The sequence below is a fragment of the Penicillium manginii genome (assembly GCF_028828005.1).
Source record: "Penicillium manginii strain IBT 31320 chromosome Unknown utg000005l:1.0-5665137.0:1.0-5668048.0, whole genome shotgun sequence".
NCBI lineage: Eukaryota > Fungi > Ascomycota > Eurotiomycetes > Eurotiales > Aspergillaceae > Penicillium > Penicillium manginii.
This window is the reverse complement of record NW_026643106.1, coordinates 4,521,744-4,541,272: the sequence shown is the minus strand read 5'-3', so window position 1 is coordinate 4,541,272 and position 19,529 is coordinate 4,521,744. Positions and strand designations below refer to the sequence as shown.

Here is a 19,529-nt window from a genome sequence, read left to right as displayed (position 1 = left end):
GGGTTAATAAAACACAAACGCCATTTAGAACAGAGAGAATCAGAGAAGAAGAAAATGAACAAGATAAAACAAACTCCGAGTCTCCAGACCCCGCTCCTGAGATGATATCTCCCGAATGAAACCATTGCCATTGCATGTTTGATGGGAAAGAATGAGCGTGAAAAAGGAAAGAGAAAGGTGGGAAAGGGTAGAAAAATAGAGGAAAGAGACGAAATCTCCAACGTTTCGGTCATGAGCAAGCAACACATCACTCGCGGGGTTCAGCCGGTCTTCGAAAACCAGTGTACTTCCCCGCGAGCGGATCATTCCAGCGAATCGACTAGCCTAGCCGCGACGTCTTCGCAACCCATAGTCCTCCGCTTGAAGTTCCCGAATAAGACGCAGGCTCTCTGCATCGGGACCTTCCTCCTCCACCAAGTGGTGGTTTATATGCTTTGATTGGTGGGGAGACATGGAAGTCGTTGCATGACGGTCAAATCGCTTCTCAACCATTGGAGAGCTCTTTTTGGCATGAGAAGAGGAGGGGCGCGAGGAGGGTTTCTTGGCTGGGTGTGGACCAGGCGTGGTTCTCCGGGGCGGAAGAGTGGTTCGTACTGTTGGCTTGTGTGGCCGGGCAGCAGTAGTTGAATTAGCTGTCGCTGATGTTGCGGCCTCTAGAGCGAAGCGCTCATTGTGCCGGGGTTGGCGAGATGAATGGCGAGAGCTGGAATTGGGCGTGTGTAGCGTCGGTGCCTCGCCTTCAACAGAGGTCATGGGTTCGCCATCTTGGACCACATCCATTTCATCTGCTAATGACGTGGGTGGTGAAACGAGGGAGGCCGTTGGCTTTGAAGAGACAGAGACGGAGTTGGCATCTTTCATCTCGACAGATTCTGCGCGAAAGACAGGCGGAGATGCGTATAATGTTTGATTCACAGGCACATCTTCATCCATGTGTGCTGAAGGGAATTGATAAGCCGAGGAATGGTCATGGGGATCGAGAGCTTCGTTTTCGTATGTTACCGGAACAGCCTGCAAAACCTCTTCCTTGCTATCAGCCTGACCGAGGTCAAAGTGTCCCTGATTCACGATTGGCGATGTGCTCTCTTGCTTCGTCTTCTTTGGGGCGGGGACCGTGTCATCATCGTTTGTTCGAGGGCGCTTTGCCGAAGTAGTGTTTCGGGGTTTAGATCGTTCTTGGGCCTTGATAGGATCTATGCGCCCGTATTCGTCATGGATACAACGACGCTGGTTCCATTAGCTTGACACATTCGAAAGTAGATGTTGGGTCGAACTTACTTTGCTCTTCCGGCAATCGTCACATGCCTTACTACGACCCTTCTTCCCACCGCTAGCGCCATCAGGGCTCAAGTCATGAAGCCTGTTAGCTGCTGCAGTAGATGTTCCCATGACTGCGGATTGGAATTTTCCACCGGCCTCAAATCCATCAAGACCAATGACGCCATTGTTCGGAAATCCGGCTTGGGAGGCGATTGCCGCTAATGAGTTCAATGCCGTAACCGCATCTAGGGCAAGTGAATTTGGAGTGCTGACACCTGACGCGGATCCGAATCCATTGATTGTCATTTGCTTTCCCATAATCATATCAGCCGGCTCATCCTTGTGGCGACAACGGATGCGCCGTCTACGGCAAGCATCACAAGCTACCCGCTTTGGCCCTAAACCGGAGCCTCGTGGTGCGGAAGATCGCGATTTGGGAGTTGTCATGGTGTCCTGGGCCACGTAATCGGGGGCATAGCTAGCCGGCATGGATGTTGTGTTGTCAATTAAATCGGGTCCATTGTCGACCGGGGGTGCGGGGGATGGCATAATGTCCTCCAAGCGCTGGAGTGGCTGCCTCTCCGCATAGGTACGCTGGTTGTCGATGTTGCGGTCCGATCGGCGACTCGGCCGTCCGGCAGGCTTCTTTTCATTGAGGGAGACCTTGGGGTTGCTTTCGATAACACCCGGTCGAGTCCATCGCGGTGCCGTCTCATTTCCACGTTTCCAGGCAACCCAGATACCGAACCTCCGAATCATGTCAACGGGATCTGTGATTGTTTTCGGGATGGAACGGCGGATGGCGTTGCGAGCTTCTGTCGTGACGCCTTCAACAAGATAGCCACTGGCAATGAGTGCTGTCCGAAGAAGATACTTAATCAACTCTGGTAGGCCCTCCAGCTCCGCTTGGGAATAGAATCGGGCGTTGTAGTAAGGCGTTTCCGGAGCCTCTTGGTTGGCAAGATCTCCAAACTCGTAGTAGACGGGGTACTCTCGGTGAAATCGAGCGTTTTCATCCTGCACAAAGTAATTCAATACATCCTGAGGAACAGGATCATCTTCCATGTATCGTAGGGCTGTGTACCACTGGATTTTCTGGAAAAATGGGTATCGAAACTTCCTAGGGACCTTTGTCTCCTTCTCAATATTCAGCACCTTGATTTGCATGCCGTAGTTGAGTCTGGTGAGGAAGTTGCCGCCGATTACCAGACTGTTCTCCGGGGTCCATACGGCATGGATCCAGCCTGATGGAATCAACATGGTGTCTCCCTCTGAAAGATCGACACGATAGCACTCCTTTGTCTGGGCTCCAAGGAAGATTGAATCTTGCGCAGGGGAGTTGCACCACTCTTCATACTTCTTCAGGTGCCTGTCTTTGGGTGGGATGAAGAAGAAGGTCTTCTTGCCCTTGAGAATGTGATAGTACACCGAAGAACCACCAAAGTCGATATGAAAGTCGGTATAGCAGTCGGCAACGGACATGAGGCAATAGAATTGCACTTTGGGAAAGTCACCAATATCTTGCAGCTCCTTGGGCCAGACAGCATCTTGCAAATCGAGGTCCCGAACGACCTTGGGTCGCTTGATGAGTCTACCGAGCCTGCTCTGGGAGACCTCCAAGCTGATGACGTTCCGGACGGGTTTGTTGGGTTCGTTACTCTCGTAGTAATCCGCCCATTTCTGCATATTCCACCTCTTATCCTCGCCCTGTTGTGATTTTACATCAATGACCTCGACTCTCTCTTCAGGTCCGTAGAGCTCGGCCACCGCCCGTACCGTAAGGCCTTCTGGGATCACCATGTCCAATTGATCCTGGCCACAGTCCATGGTCTCTTCAACCTCAGCCTCCTGCTCGGGAAGATGGTCAAGAAGATCATCAAACATCTCCTGGGTTGAGGCATCTCGGATCAGTGATTCAAACACTGGGTTCACTTCAGGGATAGGATCTCGGGTGTTCCAACAGGCGGGTATCACAATAGGTTCGTTCCAGCCATTGCCACGTTCGAAGTATTCAGCAGTGACCAATTCCGGCTTCATGCGGGGAAAGTCCTCCGGCTGGAAACGGATTTTTCCTTGTCGGATGGGCTCTAGGTAGTGGTGTTCCACAGAATCGGAAGCCGCCTTGACAAGGCCTTGGTTGAGACCCGCGTAGTCAATTGCGGTACGAGCACGTGAGGACTTGCGGACGAAAGTGGTCTGGCCGTAGGCTGGTCGACATGACCGACATATGTACTTGTCAATGGTGCGCACTTCTCGGTCGCTTTTGAAGCCAGCACAGACGATATGAAACCATCGCTTGCATCCATCACAGCCAATCCAGGTATCTTCCTCTTGCTCTTCTGTCTGCACCGGTATTCGAACCATATGACACGCAGCACAGCTTGCCTGGCTTGGTTCGCTATCATCTTCCTCGGCTTTAGGCATCGGGTTTAATGGCTTTTGCAAAGCACAAAGTTCAGAGATACCGGTGGGCCGGTGTTCCCCATACCCAGCATATCGAGACGCGTCTCCCGATGGGCTATCTTCATTCTCGTCTTCCCACACAATTGGAGGCAGTACCCCCGCGCTGGTGGTAGGGCGTGCACCCCGAATCACAGGACGTGGTGCAAATGCCGAGCCATCGGAACGAGATCTCATGCGTGAAGGCGGATGACTTTCCTCTGAGAAGAATGCATGTTTCACGTCATGGTATCCATCATTTGCGAATCCAACTCGATTGTGCCTTAACTCGTCACCTCCGTAGTGGTTGTGAGACTCATCGATACTGACTCGTTTTGTGTGGCTGCTGGGGTGAAAATTGGTCGGGCGGGCGAGGTTTAGAAGAAGTTCGGCATCCGTTGTCATGCTATCTGGAATCGAGGATTGTATGTTTGAGGGCGCTTGCGAGTGTGGATGAGAGTAAGAAAGGGTATCGGAAAGGGAATGGGAATGAGAGTGACTTGGTTGGCCGCGGGCATGGTACGGTGAGGGGTCTCTCTCGGAGCGAGCTCTCTTAGCGGGGCGTTCGGAGGTGTTCGATTCCGGAGGAAACAAGGGCACGGTCGATCGAGAGGGGGAGGAGGGTGGGCGATCGGGCAGTGGTGTGAATGTCGGGCTGGTTGCGAGGGCGATGGTCGCGAGAGTGTCGATGGTCGAGTTTGACCGGCCGTGACCCGACCGGTTGTGTGAAGAGCCATCCACCGCAGTACTCCGAGTATTATTAGATGTTCGCTGATCACCATCCAGGCTTGTAGCTCGAGTGATGCCGCGATCGGCCCATGATGAACGAAATTCTGCGGTGGACGGTGTGATGGGCTCGACGGCGCGTCGCGGGGGGGACGGAGTTCGGTACTGAGGCGGACGCTCCCCCAGAGGAGTCAGGAAGGAGGCCGCGCTCATCATCTTGACCTGGACCAAGTCTGAGAATATTGGGCGTAGAAATGGACGAGTAGGAGGATCGGGGTTGCGAATAAATGCGCTTCCGGCTGGTGGGTGCAAAGCGGGGATCATGGACCACACGGACTAGCGAGTGGCCGTCGCAGAGGAATGGAAAGTCATTCCTGGCAAACGGACATTCGCAGTCGAAACCGCAAAGTATACCGAAGCGCGCTGGTCGACAAGATTATCGACGGCGCAGCGGGGAGGAGGAGGGGAGTTATGTTCGGAGTGGACGGAGTCGCAGTTGAGGGGGGTTTCGTTTGGACGGCGGAGGGCCAAAGGCGCCGAGGGTCGCGGCGCGCAGCCCGCGGGCAAAGAAGGAAACGAAATGAAGACAATCCAGTGAGCAGGAGTGAATTCCTGCGAGTTCAATAACAAGCGCGGCCGAAGTTGATGATGTCGGAGGGGAGGAGGGGAGGATGGATCGCAAGGCGTGTAGGAGGGAGAGGAGTGAGTTGGTAGTAGGTCGAGTTGGCAGGTCGCAGAAAGCGCAAGGTATTGGAAGGGAACGCGGGACAGCTTGTCAACCTCCGAAATGGTTTGGTGTCGGCGGATCTCCCTTTACACCGAAATCAATTCCTGGTGAATGCTGAGAGTGAAGCGTCCCGCGATCGATTGAGTGACTGGTTGAGAGAAAAGGAAGGGAATTCTAGTTGAATGTCCCCGAGCTTCAACTTGCGACTGCTCTCGTCGCCGAGCTTCTCAGTGTATATACCGTTTGGTACGCGCGGTATTGAAGGATCTCCGAGCGGGGGTACCTTGGTTGATGTCAGTTATTACTAGTAAACTAGTAGGGAGGGGTACTTTAGGGTAAGTACCCTTACCATGCTTCGTAAATCGTGCACGTGCAGTATTCTCGTCACGTATTGTCACAGCTTACCTCACACATCCTGCCTCAGGCATAAACTAAACCGGATTAGTCGATGCCAAGACTTGAATTCATGCTTCGCTCTGCTGTCTGTTCGTCTTGCGCTCTCCTCTCCCTCCAAGAAACCACCCGCCCACCTCGATACCCCGGGTATCTAGCTCTTCATTTTACATTTATTCCCCCCATTCTCATTTATTTTCGCCCTGAGGATGAGCCGGAAGCTCGCCCCCGAAGCAAATCGGTACGTGCCTGGATCTTTTGCCCCTCTCAACTCGGCCTTAGCCATCCCGCAAAAAACCCGGAAGCCCATCCGCACCCCCGAGACCACCATTTGTTGCTCATATATACTAACTCGGCTTTTCTCCGTCTTATAGGATTCTCTTCGTCAAGAACCTCAAGTATGTCCCAACGCGATCCGCCATTCTCCGTCCTCAAAGTCTACTTTCATACTCGCGTGATGCTTGCGTGATACTTGCGGAATGTCATCTACAATCGAAACTTGATCACTGACGATATCTCTTTTTTCCTCACCAGCTACAACGTAACCGCGGAGCAACTTTTTGACCTCTTCGGCAAGTTTGGACCTATTCGGTATGGCATTGCTCGTGTTACTTCTTTCTCTTGCTCGACCACGTGCATGGACACGCCACTGATACCTTTTTTTTTCTACTAGGCAAATTCGCCAGGGTATCGCCAACAATTCAAAGGGCACGGCGTTTGTGGTTTACGAGGACGTACACGACGCCAAGCAGGCATGCGATAAGCTCAATGGATTCAACTTCCAGAACAGATACTTGGTCGGTACGTACATCGGTACATCGAGATACGTCGTGGCAGTGGTGGAAGCAAAGGCGACGCACAAATGGCTAACGGATGTTTCTCCTTTAGTATTATACCATCAGCCCGAGAAGATGGCCCGTTCAAAGGAGGATTTGGCGGAAAGACAAGAAAATCTCGAAAGACTTAAACAGCAGCACGGGATAGAATGATGTGACGACTCTCATGATGCCCTCTGCGTGCGGCTCGCAGTGCATGTTATTGCAACGGCTTTCCTGCTCTATCGATTCCGGGATGGTTGAGGGGTTCTTCGGCGTTTTGTTTATTCCCTCTGGTTGTTTTATTTCCTTTCGTTTCGTTTCAGGTGGGAGACGGAGGCTCGACGGGTTTTGACTCCTCGGTTATCATTTCTCAACCAGGAGGCTCTCGCTTGAAGGACACACTTCGCGAGGGTGGTTTCTTTTCTTCTTCACTTCTCTTTGTCCATGCTATTATCCTCCTATTCCAGATTCACGTAATCAAATATGGAAACCCTTTGCTCGACGACTCTCAGCTGGGGCCAGTTTCCGTGCCCCATATCGTCTATTATCTTAAATCTCTACTCCCCGTTTATCATGGCTTTTCCACTTTCCAATCTAAGTAGCCAAGATCTAATCATACATCAGACAGGGTAAGTCAGACACTGCGTCACAGCCGCACTCGACTCCACCCTCCGGCAGGGTCCAATTAAGGGACTATAACTCGCTCCCTGTCCTCACTTTGGAAACCCCCTTGAGAAACGGAAACCAGGGGAATTCCCTCTCAAATTGAAGAGTCACGGTGAAAAAAACAGGAAGTTCATTGCCTCTAATAAGGTACATAGTCTCAACAGCAGAGTTCACCCTCGTCCAACAAGCAACGTCTAGCCCCGGGTTAGCCGCGTCGATCCCGGTGCGGGGAGAGACCGTGACCGCCTCCAGAGCTCTGCGACTGCAACACTGCCCGGTTTTGGAGCCTTGTCGAGAGAACTTATCTCTTCATTTGTTCTCTCGTTCCCCATTTACATAAACTCACCCAGTTCATGACAAACTGAAACTTCGCCATCAATCAGCCTAGTGGCATCCAGAGCGCCCCCGGGTTACACCAGCCGCCTAGCATCTTGGCCCCAACCCCATCGCAACCTCTGTGAATCATCCTGCACTCTCCAGGCACTACTTCCAACCTCTTGATCTATCGGCCTACAAAATACATTACACAGTCTCTGTTCACAATGGATTTCGCTGCCCCCATGATGGTAGCCGCAAGAGCGACATCAAGTCTCATCGCCGCTTCCCAAACCTCATATTCTGACCCGACGCCATCACCGTCTGATGGCCATAAGCTATTCTACCACGGCGCATCCGCCTCTGAATCTGGCGGTTCTGGTGGAGAGGATCAGGGAGAATGCCACTTATTAGGATCATTCTCTCTTCTAGTTCAGTTGGCGCTTGGAGGACTGGCGTTACTTTCCTTAGTCTTCAAGCGGTGGAGAGAACGGCCGCAACGACCACTGAAGGTGTGGGCATTTGACGGCTCGAAGCAGGTCTTTGGCTCGGCAATGCTTCACCTTCTTAACCTCACCATGTCCATGTTCTCGGCCGGTCAGATAGAGATCAGGCCGTCGTATAGACCGAATCCCTGTTCGTTCTATTTGCTAAACCTAGGAATCGACGTGAGTATCTCATCTCCCAGCGACCAATATGCCACAAACACAAACATCTGCATAAACAGCCATGCTAACAAAAAAAAAAACATCCCAGACAACTCTCGGCATCCCGATCCTGATTCTCATTCTCCGCGTCTTAAACATTCTCGCCTCCTACACGCCACTAGCCAATCCGCCCGAATCAATCGAGTCCGGTAACTACGGCCAGCCCCCAAAGGCATCTTGGTGGTTCAAGCAGTCTATCATTTACTTCATCGGACTACTCGGCATGAAAGTCTGTGTCTTCTTCCTGATCCAGCTATTCCCCTTCATCGTCAAAATCGGCGACTGGGCTCTACAATGGACAGAAGGGAACACAGCCCTGCAAATCATCTTCGTCATGCTCCTCTTCCCTGTAACGATGAATGCCATTCAATATTACATCATCGACATCTTCATCAAGAAGTCGATGTCCCAGGACGGTTATAATTCTGACATCACGACCGACGAATCAGCGAATGATAGCGTGGGGCGCGAGGGTTTGCTCGCAGGTATCGATGAGGCATACTCATCTGATTCGGATATTGAAGATGAGGCGCCGCGGAAGTCATCTATCGCCAAGTCACTCACCCAGACCACGGCCACGGCTACGGTCACGGCAACTTCGCTTCAAGAGTCTGAAGGGCGCTACTCGGAAGATCATACTCCTGCCCCGCCCTATCAATCTGAACCACCCAATTCGAGTGGGAGCGGTGGTCAGAATGGCCGTAGGTAAGGTTCGGATCCTACTGCGCCATGAAGCACTGATGGTGGCTCAAAGAGCCTCGGAGTTTGGGAATTGATCATCGCTGGCGTATGGGGAATTATGAATATATGTGTACACGATTATTAGTATTGAGTATTTTATCGATTAGAGCCTATGTTTATTGTTCTACTGCCGCATACTAGTACTAGTACCTACCTAGGTACTCGCCCGGGCGTAGTAATTATATATTTCTAACCCCAACTTGACTTCCAAGGTTCAAGTTGCTTTGTGAGGCTCCAAGTCATGCTGCTACTAGTACTAGTACTCCAGCTCGAGGGCTTGAATGCATTTGAAGCAATTGATCTCACATTCAATTTTGCTTAAAACTTGAAATACCCTCAAATAAAACGTTTGAAGTTTACTACAGCACAGATGCCTTCACATCACACCGCCCTCCACCCGTAGCCGCCTTTCTGCCGCCCAATCCCAATTTTTTTTCTGCAACGAAACAGCCAAGCTCCCACGCCGAACCTGCGGAGCGAATAAATTTCGAGCCAATTTCTATTCTCAGGGTAGAAAGTGTCCCGATAAAATGCCTAAAACAGCCCTCAAGCAAAAAACCAAGCGGACGACTCCCCGGTCTCCGCTCGACAATGCGCCGATGCACCCCGGTCCCGCAGACAACGACATTAACATGGACGACGACACCTCCAGTGACGAGGACGATGCTCCCGAAAAGGATGCCGCGGAGAGGAAGCTTGAGCAGATGCTCTTCGGCGACGACGAGGGGTTCATGGGGGCGTTGAAGAATCAGCAGGAGCGTGCGGATGCGATGCAGCTTACCCTGCTCAGTGATGAGGATAGTGAGGGTGCTGGTCATGAGAGTGATGGGGAGGAGCAGGGGGATTTGGCTGATATGGCTGATGCGGATGTATGTGATTTCTTTCCCCGCTGGTGTTACTGTTTCCCAGCGCATTGTGATATTGCGCATAACTAACGAGATTGTGTTACTTTCCAGCTCTTCTTCCTCGACTCGGGCAGTGCACCCGCTGATACGGACATGATTCCTTCCCCGGAGACACCATCGGATGAGGAGGACTCGGACGAGGAGGCTGCCCCGGCCGTCTGGGCCGATAGTGACGACGAGCGCATCGCAGTCTCGCTAGCTGGCCAGGCTAAGCTGCGCAAGTTGCGCACCACCGAAGACGAAGATGTTATCAATGGCAAAGATTACGTTCGACGACTGCGCAAACAATTCCAGCGCCTTCACCCCACGCCCGACTGGGCCAACCCCGAGCTCGCGGCCAAGCGTCGCAAGGTGGACTCGGACGACTCGGACGCGGATAGCGCCGAAGAGATGGACTCCGACGAGGAGGAGCAACTATCCATGCAGCCTCTCGCCAAACTGCTCCAAAACGCCTCAGATCTCACTCGGGTCGAGGATAACCGCACAGCCGGGAAGCGCAAATTGCGCCAGGAAGTTCTGGATATTCAGCGTCTGAAGGACGTTGGCAAGACACAGCCGGTAAGAGAACGAACGAACGAAAGCTATATCAAAGAAGAAGAATATATTGCTAACATAACAACCCCTTCTAGTCATCCGTCGACTCCCTCACTTTCCACCCACACTATCCCCTCCTGCTCTCGTCAGGCCCAGCATCAACCCTCTTCCTCCACCACATCTCCCCCTCATCCCCATCTCCAAACCCCCTCCTAACATCCCTGCACATCCGCCGCACACCACTCCACACCTCGACCTTCGCCGCACCCAGCGGCAACCGAATCTTCGCCTCCGGCCGCCGCCGCTACTTCCACATCTGGGACCTAGACACCGGCAAAGTGGACAAGGTCAATAGCGCCTCAGACCGCAACGAGCAAAAGTCCATGGAACGCTTCAAGGTCTCCCCATGCGGCCGCTACGTCGGTGTAATCGGCAGCAGCCGCAAAGGCGGCGGCCTAATCAACGTCCTGGACAGCGGCACCGCGCAATGGATTGCGCAAGTCCGCGTCGACGGCCGGGGCGGCGTGGCCGATTTCGCCTGGTGGTCCGATGGCGAGGGACTAACCGTTGCCAGTAAGAACGGTGAGGTTTCGGAGTGGGATGGGAAGTTGCGCCGTGTTGTGGCGCGGTGGGTGGACGCCGGTGCTGTCGGTACGACGGTTCTCAGTCTCGGCGGGAGATCGGGTCGCACCCAGCTCGGTGGGGATCGGTGGGTTGCGATCGGTAGTTCGAGCGGCGTGGTCAATATTTATGATCGGAGGGATTGGGCGGCTGCGTACGCTAATGCTGCCGAGAAGGATGTTCAGAACGGCGTTCCTAGAAACCCCGTTCCTGCGCGTGCTTTGGATCAACTTACTACCCCGATCAGTCATTTGGTTTTCGCGCCGGATGGACAGATGCTTGCTATGGCTAGTCGGTGGAAGCGTGATGCTTTGCGACTTGGTATGTTTCTTTCCTTCCTTTCCTTTCCCTTGGGTAATAGGTTCCTTCCGTTTACTAACGACTTCTTTTTCAGTCCATCTCCCCTCCTGCACCGTCTACAGGAACTGGCCTACATCCAACACACCCCTCGGCCGAATTTCATCCGTGGCTATCTCGCCTAACTCGGAGCAATTGGCCGTCGCTAATGAGCAAGGCCGTGTGCGACTTTGGGAGATCCGTGGATAGACGTGCGGGATTGAAGGCGGATTTTCAAAGAAGTTCCTTTCTGCCTCGCAGGTGGAGGATTTGATTTGATTTGATATCTTGCCACGTCCGAGGCTGTGGACCGGTCATGTATTGCCCATTCTCATGTATCGATTGGATTTGTTTGTATATTCGGCGTATATCGGCATATTAGAGTTGGATGGTAGCGCTCGCTCTGCATGGATGTATGATTCACTTCATATTAGAATCAACATTCAAATAAAAGTATTTACGCATGAACTGGGATTGCAGAAAGGTTCCAATACATAGGGTCGGGAGACTAGTACTGCCAAAGTTCCAGGGCTACTAGCCCTATATACTAGTCCCGACTCGGAGGTTCCGAGCCTGTAAGATTCCTTCCTCATGGCAATTGTCGTAAATCTCTAATCAGTGTATTGTATACTACTTTTTTTTCCAGTTTGTCTTCTAGGAGAGGTAGAGAGATAGGCAAAGGAAAGATAGAAACCCTTGACCAAAAGAAGCAAACTCGCCTCGCACGCTCCCGTCCCAATGACACGACAGCGGAACGGCAGCAGCAGCAGCAAAAAAAAATAATTTAATGACCAGTCCAGATAAATATAATATAATGAACTTGAACTCCGCAAGGACCCAAAGAAGCAATCCATCTACTATACGTTCTTCTCTCGTATCAGCCTGAGATCAAAGCAAAATGGTCACCAAGAAAAGTACCAGGGATATAAAAGAGAGACAAAATTTCAAATAAATCGTAGTTGGGTTTTTCTCATCACGATCTCCCGAGAAGAGCAATCAGGGAAGCAAGTAAGATAAGAGTGGTTTCGTAGATAACTGTCAATCGTAAAGTAGAGCAAATAGTAAGAATAGGAAATGGGAATTTGAAACGCTTCCGTCGAGACATGATCAGGTCTATCCTGTCTGGTCTTGGAAAAATGCAGGGATATCAGGGGTATAAATCGAAAACAAAGTGGTATATCAGGATCTTGTAAACCGGCGAGTGTTGAGTCATGTAATAATTCGTGAGAGTAGATGGGTGAGGTACGTGCAGGGTGGGATGAAATGTGGTGTGGTGGTATGCCGAGGGAAGGGCTTGGCAAAAGAGGATCGGAGGAAGGATAGTTTGCGAATGGCTGGGCACAATCACTCCCCAGTACCAGACGAAGTCCATCGCGGAGTCCGCACATCATCTCCAATGAAGTCTTTAATCACGCAGGCGGCCCGATCCGGACCCTGACAGAGCTTGCGGCGGTTGAGATTTTTAAATCGAGGTCCAAGCGGTCCGTTCACGAAGTGATATTGGCCGGCGAATCTGTACTGGCGACGATCGCCGAGCGGGTAGAATTTGTCGCCCCAGTGGCCGCGGAAGAAAAACCACTCTGTTGGTGACTTTGGATTCACGGTGGATGCGCGGAGAGTATTGTTGGCGTAGGTATATGCTTGCTTATTCTGCAAGGGATCCCACAGTGGGCCCCGATCTGTCACGTCATGCAGTAGTCCCCATGGGAGAATATATTCGTGCACCCCGGCTGTGGCGTACATGGCATGACTTCCTTCGGCGGAGTATATGACGGGCTGGAATGATTTGTGTTAGAATTGTGCGACTCTGGTCTCATTTCGTTACTGCGCTGATGACGGTGACTCACTCGTTGCCCGATCTTTTCTATAGCCTCGTAGCGGTAGGCTTCGCCGCCATTGTGGGCGCTGAAGAACATGGCTTTCGGTTTGCCGTTGTGAAATCGCATTAGGCAGTGCTCCCAGTCACCGACATGGTTACCGAAGCGCACATTGACGACCGTGTTTCCCAGATTGAAACTGTAGAAAAAGAACCAGAAGGCGTCAACGACGCCATTACCTTTGTCCATGACGACCAGAATGGCTGGAGCATCGCTGCGGCCTCCAGGGCTGTCGGTCCCAGAGTTGTCAGACGGAGTCTTCAGCAGAGACTCTTGGATTGGATGACCGCCAAAGCGCTTGCGCAACTCCTGATGAAGGATACGGTTTGCCCGCGAGCCCCAAAGGAGCCATTGATCATTGCCTTTTTCGCTGAGATGTCGCAGGTCGTCCCATATACTACGATCCTTTGCGGATTCACCAGGGATTTTACCATCGACTCGGCCATCCCAGTCGGCCCATGCCTCTTCTTGGACTAAGTTCTCATCGATTTCGGGAATATTTTGCTCGCCCTCCAACCACGGCGGACGGGACGCGGGATCATCATTGCTGGTCAAAAAGACCGGACGGCCCCATTGATATTGATTAAGTTGATCGAGGTCCTTTAGGGTTGAATGCTTCGATTCGGACTGAATGGGGTCGTAATTGAGATGAGGAGTAGTGTGATAGAGGTGCTCAGCGATATCGCCAGGCCAGAATTGTTCCTTGGAATAAAGATGGACGAGTGGGGCGTAGTCGAAGACATAGTCGGGGATCTCCCGGAGTTCCCGCTCATTGGCATCCCAGTCGGAGTGATTGGACCCGCCGCTAAACCAGTAAGACTGCCAGGGTTTCGTAGGGTCGGTACTGTCGCCGTCGCCGTCGCCGTCACCATTATCGTCGTTGCTATCTCCGGGGTCTTCCCATTCTGCGGGATTTCGCCGACCGAAAGGGCCGTGAACCGTTTGTAAATGCGCCGCACCGCAGATGCCGAGCCAGCGGCAGGCTTTGCGGTCGAACCAGGAGCGAGAACTGGCGATCCACGAGCGCTCATCCTTGTCTTCCTCATACCAGACGAAAGCGCGAGGATTGGTAGCGCGGACTATACTGTTGATGGAGACATAAGCGATGAGTGTCAGCAAGACAACAATGGCGACCTTTGCCGTTCGAGTCATCTGCTGAACGAAGCGGCAGGGACTGCCAGAGTTGACGCAGGGTCTAGTTGATGATCATGGAATGAAGAGACTGAGACAGAGCGAGGGAGAGGGAGAGGGAGAGGGGGAGGAGGGGAGGAAAGAGAAAGAATGGAGAAAAGAGAGACAAAATCCAGGGATCACGACAGCAGAGTAAGACTGGGCATGGGTTGATAACAAAGCAAAGCAGAATGCGAGTGGGTTTAGGCAGGGTGGGTGGCCTATAAAGATGGAATGGCCAGAATCGACCAAATTGATAGGATGGGCACGGTGGGCGGGATGAACGGGATGAACGGCATGGGCGGTACCGACTTGCGCAAGCGTTCCTCGTGAGCAGAAAAAAAAGAGCAGACCAAAGCGAACCCGAAAGGCAAAAAAGCCTCGAACGAGTCAGAATGGGCGACCGGGAGTGTGCGGAAATGGGCAATGCAGGGCGATGGAGAAGCCGGATGCAATGGGCTAGACTAGCGGCCGATGCGAACGGGAGAAGGGATTGGGATTGGTGCAGGGATGATCAGGGAAGATCAAATGAATGGCGGAAGAGTCGGGAGAACAAGAAACTAGTATAAGGCTGAGTGGAAGTAGTCCGATGAGGGGAAGTGAAGTGGACAGTGGTGGACGTAAGCGGGGTTAAGTATAACTTCCTATAACATACTCGGTAGAATAGGATGATGGGGTATGGTATAGAGTAGGGTACAGAGTATGAAATAAGCCAATTATCACTTCTATCTATACTATAGGATATGTTTACTATAATATATCTATATTATTGTATAACTATTTTCAAGTATTACAGATCTCAAAAGTAGAACGGAGTCATCTGCCATCTTATATAAGCCTTGCCACCTGATAAACTCACCGCCAACATTTTAGAAAGCTGACTCATCCTTATCTCCGCTTCGGTCGCATCTCCGTGTTTAACTGTGTTTAAGGTACCCTACCTTAACTCTGCAGAATATCATTGGCATACGATATCACACAACCAATCCCATACTCCCTCTATTGCCAGTATGGAGATCGACTCTCACCTGGACCCTGAATCCGACTCCGACTATGAATATGAGTATGACCCGACTGAGACCGAAGTACTATTCTCTTCCCCTTCCACTCCATCCCCAGCTCCAACTAACATGAGAACCATTGTGACCAGACCTTCTATCTCAACCTTGACCTAACAGCTCACCATGGTCCAATCCGTCCCCCACGCCAACGTCAACCCGACAAATCCAAAGACCCATCACAAGACGACGACGATCCAAACCAACCCATCGACGCCTTCACCCCACTCGACAGCGCCGAAGACTCCCTCACCCGCGAGCGAATCCAAATCTTAGCCCTCCACACGTGCAACCCAATCATCGCATACCAAAACCAAATCTTCAGCTGCTCCTGGGCCGACCAGATAGGCACAGAGCTCCTCTTCGCCCACCCAGACACAGATCCAGACATGGATCCCGCCCGCACCACGCCCCTCCGCACCGGTCCCGCATTCGAGCTCCTCGCCGCCAACAGCGTCAAGATCGTCGGCCGCAAAGCAAACCTCACCACCAGCAGTCAAAGCAATGGCGGCCCGTCCACAGTGCCCGGTCGACCAGCGGGGCAATCGCACCAGGCGCAGTTTATTGCGAAGCTGCAGGCGTTGAAGGAGAGCAAGGGCGAGACAGATGCCGTAAGGACGGTCTATAAGGTCCGTCGGAATGTCGACGTTGCAGAGCGTCTTGCTGCGTGGGCAAAGACGGAGGCCCAACTCGCCGACGTGCAGAAATTGCGCGAGAAGGCTGCGAACGGCGATATGGATGCTCTGGAGCAGTTGGAGATGCTTTTCCGTGCTTACTATGAGGAAGATTCGGAGTATCAGTACCCGTCCTGAATCGGATTGGTCTGGTTTGTCCTTCCGGGCTTTCTTTTCGTCCCACTTACTTACTCATTTGGTGGGGATAAGCTTATGGGCTAGATCGCTGGACCCTGATCGCCGTCGCATATATGATGCTTTACTAGACCATTCTCTTTTGTGAGGAAAGCTGGTTCCAGTCGCGCGTCCGAACGAGATGAGAACTCGGCTGAAGCTGGGATAGGTATCTCCTTCGAATTCTTCCATATTGTTCTTGTCTGTCCAAGTTCTGCCCCGGTCTCTCCGTTTGACTGGGGATCGATCCCGTCCGAATCACGGGCCCCACTCGGCTTCGCGGCAATATAATCGGATCGATCACAAGCACATGCAAATGTCCATTTTCCAGACCCAACCCGGCGATCATCCTCAATGTGATGGGTAACGTCATCCAGCCCTTGGTCGTCGATCAAGTTCAACCCCGGCCATCCCATCTGCCTCGGGTGAAGCGAAGCAGCCAGCCCCGTGCGACCGAGCCATATTCGTCGGATCGAATAGGATGGGTATTCGACCCGTCTGTCGTTGGGACCCTGGCGGTGGCGATAGCTTTGCAAATATGAGTGGGTTGATGTATCGCATCGCATCGCATCGTGCTTAGTCTAGACCGATAGGGAAGCAAGTTAGACTAGTCAAACCAAGCATCTCGCTTTCGCTCTTTACATCATACAATCAAGCAAATCTAATTATGTACCTTTGCACACCTCCTTTTCGTACTCCGCATTACATGTGAGATGGGACAGGTCTCTATCATGATGTACTTCTGACACCGACCACTGTAAACACAATCCAATGTCAATACACTATAGCTTAAGTTAGCTAGGCCAGCCCGGCGTATGCACTGCACTAGTCCTATATGCGGAAAACCCGCCGAAACATCAAGTTGAACCCGAACCCAATAAACCTCAGCGTCAAAAGAGAGAAAGCATAAAGTAGTAATAAAATGAAATTAAATTTCAAATCCTAAGAACACCATTGAACACCTATGCCATGACTTTTATGTATCCAGCCCAACCGGGGCAATTAATCCATCCATCCATCCATCCACCCACCCACGCCTCAGTATCCCATTCCATAACCCACAAGATTAAAGAACAAATCGCAAATGTAAAGCAAAGATATTAAGCCGAAGAGCCCGCAAGACCAGGGGCCAAGGGAGCAAACGAAACATTGAAATCAGAGTAAAGCAGACAAACACAATCACGCCATGTCGCTAACCGAATCGAACCGAAGAATGTCGCAAATGTCGCATCGCAAGATAAATGGGGTCGAGGGGCAAGGCGTCGCCTGTTGGCATTTCCTTTCATTTCGGCTCAGCGTGTGAGGTGAGAGATGTTGACGAAAGTAACCAAGACAGACTCGACTCGACTCGACCGTAGAAGAAAGATAATTGCGGGCTTACTCAAGACTCAAGCTAGGGATCTTCTCGTGCTTGGACTTGGTTGCTTTGCCTGTGCTGTCGATGGCCATGGAGACTGGGGACGGTGGTGGTGCGGGTGGGAGGGTATCATGGAGCTTGGCTTTTGATGCCGAGCTCATGATTGCGCGGGAGATGTCTTGGGAGAAGGCGTCTTTGGCGGTTGTGGGTGGGGAGAGGGTCTTTTGGACGGAGATGGTTGCCATTTTGAAGAGAGGTGGAGTTTGTGCAACTTGAAGTGCTTGAGGCGTGTTGGACAGTTGGAGAGTTGGAAATGGCGTGGTGTTTATCAAGGACTGGAGCTGGCTGGATGGAGCTCTTTTGTATTGATCGGGTAGATAAAAGTGGCAGGAGCTTGACCTCGGTACGGCGCTTAGATCAAATGTCGCGGCTGATGGATCGGATAGTATGGATGTCTTTGGGTCCTCAGGGCTTATGTCTGTGTCTGTCGATGCATGAGCTTTTGTCCGAGCTGTTGGATCGAGTCTTCCGAAAGCGCCCGAGGAGCTCAGCTCGGCGGATCGGAGTGCTTGATATGATGTAACGGAGGGTGGGTGCTTTCGGAACTTACTGAGGATAGGATGTTGCGAGTCTTTCCGATTTGCAGTGGGCAGTGGATTGCTAATGGATTGGATGGGATTGAGGAGAGGAGGTAGAGAAGTGGTATACAGTATATCCTAGGATGTCTGTGAATGTTGAATGCCTAGTAGCTTGATAGGTAGAGGCTAGTAATGAATGGGTAAACAGAGTGGATGGAAGGACTAGAAGTAAGATCAAGCTGACCCCTGGGCAAGGGAAAGGGAAAGGTAATTATACTCGATCAACTCCTAATCGGAAAATCCCAAATCCCCCCAACTTTAGTGGAAATGGCCTAGCAACCTTGGAAGTAATCTCTCCGGGTACATGCCAGGCAGGGAATCAACAGGTACCCAGTACTACCAGTACTACTACTCCGTACATTACCAGGTACCACCTGGAACCCACACGGAAATACTCTTCACTCCACCTCCACCTCCTCCGAAGGATCGGCCTCGCCAACCCCCCATCGCCTCATTCTCACTCTGGGGATAATTGGATAAAGACATTCCGGAAGGGCGGGAGGCTTTCCGGCCTGACGCGTAGTGTGGGGAAATGGTTAAAAGGGATCATTCACTGGGGAACTGCTAGTGCCCACTCTCCCAATTTTGTGACTCAAGGCTTTGCTTGTGTTTCAAGGGGCCCTCATTCCTTCTAGAAGTTACGGATACCCTGCTGTTACGGAGTACCTAGCTTCCTTCTCTGCCGGAGAAAACCCGGAGAAGCGCTGATCCCATCCCGTCCTACCCAACAACCACTCTGTCGGGCAATTCTCCCCTATTCACGGGCTAGCTCCGGGGAAATAGATGGGGAAATTGTAACAGGAGACTTGATTTCATTTCATTCCAGTTCACCGTTCAGTATGCTCTACTCCGTACAAAGGAGTCGAAGCTATCCTACCCCCAGTGGATCTGATCATCACCACACCACACCACACCACACACTGTACTCCACACACCCCACGCCAGGGGCATCGTCTGATTCTTTGGATTGGATTGGATTAGATTTGCGGAGTGGCGGTGGCCGACACTTTTTGATGATTTGACAATTGAATACCGAGTCCATTTGCGCGGGTCAACTTCCGGACGATCACTCACTCAATGGATTCTTTTCTGTACAGTTGGTATCCGTATATGTACCTAGGTAGTACTCTGTAAGTCGTATGGATATTCGCTTTCCCAGGATTCGACCGTTTCTTTGTTCCGCCGTGGAAACCGACACTATCGATTCCATTCAATTCTCCCCTCGGTGCCCAGGTGGATAATGGCTAATAATTTGGTTTCGGACTCGATCGTCTCACGGGGTCGAATCGGATCGAGACGAGCGAGGCGAGGCGGGAGAGAGACTCCATACATACATAGCACGTAGCACGTAGCACTAATCGCCCGGTTTTGACTAGTGAATATTATGAATATT

General features: G+C 51.8%; 7 protein-coding genes across 7 annotated transcripts; 4 read left to right on the top strand and 3 right to left on the bottom strand.

Annotated features, from left to right (window-relative positions):
* Positions 1 to 484: 484 nt before the first annotated feature.
* On the bottom strand, positions 485 to 4,749 carry jhd1 ([Histone H3]-lysine-36 demethylase; the record flags this gene model as incomplete). The annotated part of the gene is made up of 4 exons (XM_057104662.1): positions 485 to 568; positions 595 to 1,227; positions 1,279 to 4,109; positions 4,200 to 4,749. 4 exons carry the CDS (start codon positions 4,747 to 4,749, stop codon positions 485 to 487), a joined length of 4,098 nt encoding a protein of 1,365 aa, XP_056959619.1.
* Positions 4,750 to 5,754: 1,005 nt separating this feature from the next.
* N7533_008011 (putative pre-mRNA branch site protein p14) lies at positions 5,755 to 6,534 on the top strand (the record flags this gene model as incomplete). The annotated part of the gene is made up of 5 exons (XM_057104661.1): positions 5,755 to 5,786; positions 5,920 to 5,943; positions 6,080 to 6,136; positions 6,219 to 6,346; positions 6,434 to 6,534. 5 exons carry the CDS (start codon positions 5,755 to 5,757, stop codon positions 6,532 to 6,534), a joined length of 342 nt encoding a protein of 113 aa, XP_056959618.1.
* A 1,037-nt stretch (positions 6,535 to 7,571) lies between these two features.
* N7533_008010 (STIMATE family protein) lies at positions 7,572 to 8,754 on the top strand (the record flags this gene model as incomplete). The annotated part of the gene is made up of 2 exons (XM_057104660.1): positions 7,572 to 8,012; positions 8,101 to 8,754. Coding segments are annotated over 2 exons (1,095 nt in total), but the record flags the coding sequence as incomplete, so codon positions are not given.
* Positions 8,755 to 9,322: 568 nt separating this feature from the next.
* Positions 9,323 to 11,398, top strand: N7533_008009 (WD40 repeat domain-containing protein; the record flags this gene model as incomplete). The annotated part of the gene is made up of 4 exons (XM_057104659.1): positions 9,323 to 9,661; positions 9,749 to 10,255; positions 10,327 to 11,173; positions 11,247 to 11,398. The coding sequence occupies 4 exons, from the start codon at positions 9,323 to 9,325 to the stop codon at positions 11,396 to 11,398; spliced, it is 1,845 nt and encodes a 614-aa protein (XP_056959616.1).
* A 1,134-nt stretch (positions 11,399 to 12,532) lies between these two features.
* N7533_008008 (uncharacterized protein) lies at positions 12,533 to 14,217 on the bottom strand (the record flags this gene model as incomplete). Its single annotated transcript, XM_057104658.1, has 2 exons — positions 12,533 to 12,964; positions 13,036 to 14,217. 2 exons carry the CDS (start codon positions 14,215 to 14,217, stop codon positions 12,533 to 12,535), a joined length of 1,614 nt encoding a protein of 537 aa, XP_056959615.1.
* Positions 14,218 to 15,245: 1,028 nt separating this feature from the next.
* N7533_008007 (TFIIIC subunit 6 family protein) lies at positions 15,246 to 16,105 on the top strand (the record flags this gene model as incomplete). Its single annotated transcript, XM_057104657.1, has 2 exons — positions 15,246 to 15,320; positions 15,386 to 16,105. 2 exons carry the CDS (start codon positions 15,246 to 15,248, stop codon positions 16,103 to 16,105), a joined length of 795 nt encoding a protein of 264 aa, XP_056959614.1.
* A 1,413-nt stretch (positions 16,106 to 17,518) lies between these two features.
* N7533_008006 (uncharacterized protein) lies at positions 17,519 to 17,743 on the bottom strand (the record flags this gene model as incomplete). The annotated part of the gene is made up of 1 exon (XM_057104656.1): positions 17,519 to 17,743. The coding sequence occupies one exon, from the start codon at positions 17,741 to 17,743 to the stop codon at positions 17,519 to 17,521; it is 225 nt and encodes a 74-aa protein (XP_056959613.1).
* Between the last annotated feature and the right edge of the window lie 1,786 nt (positions 17,744 to 19,529).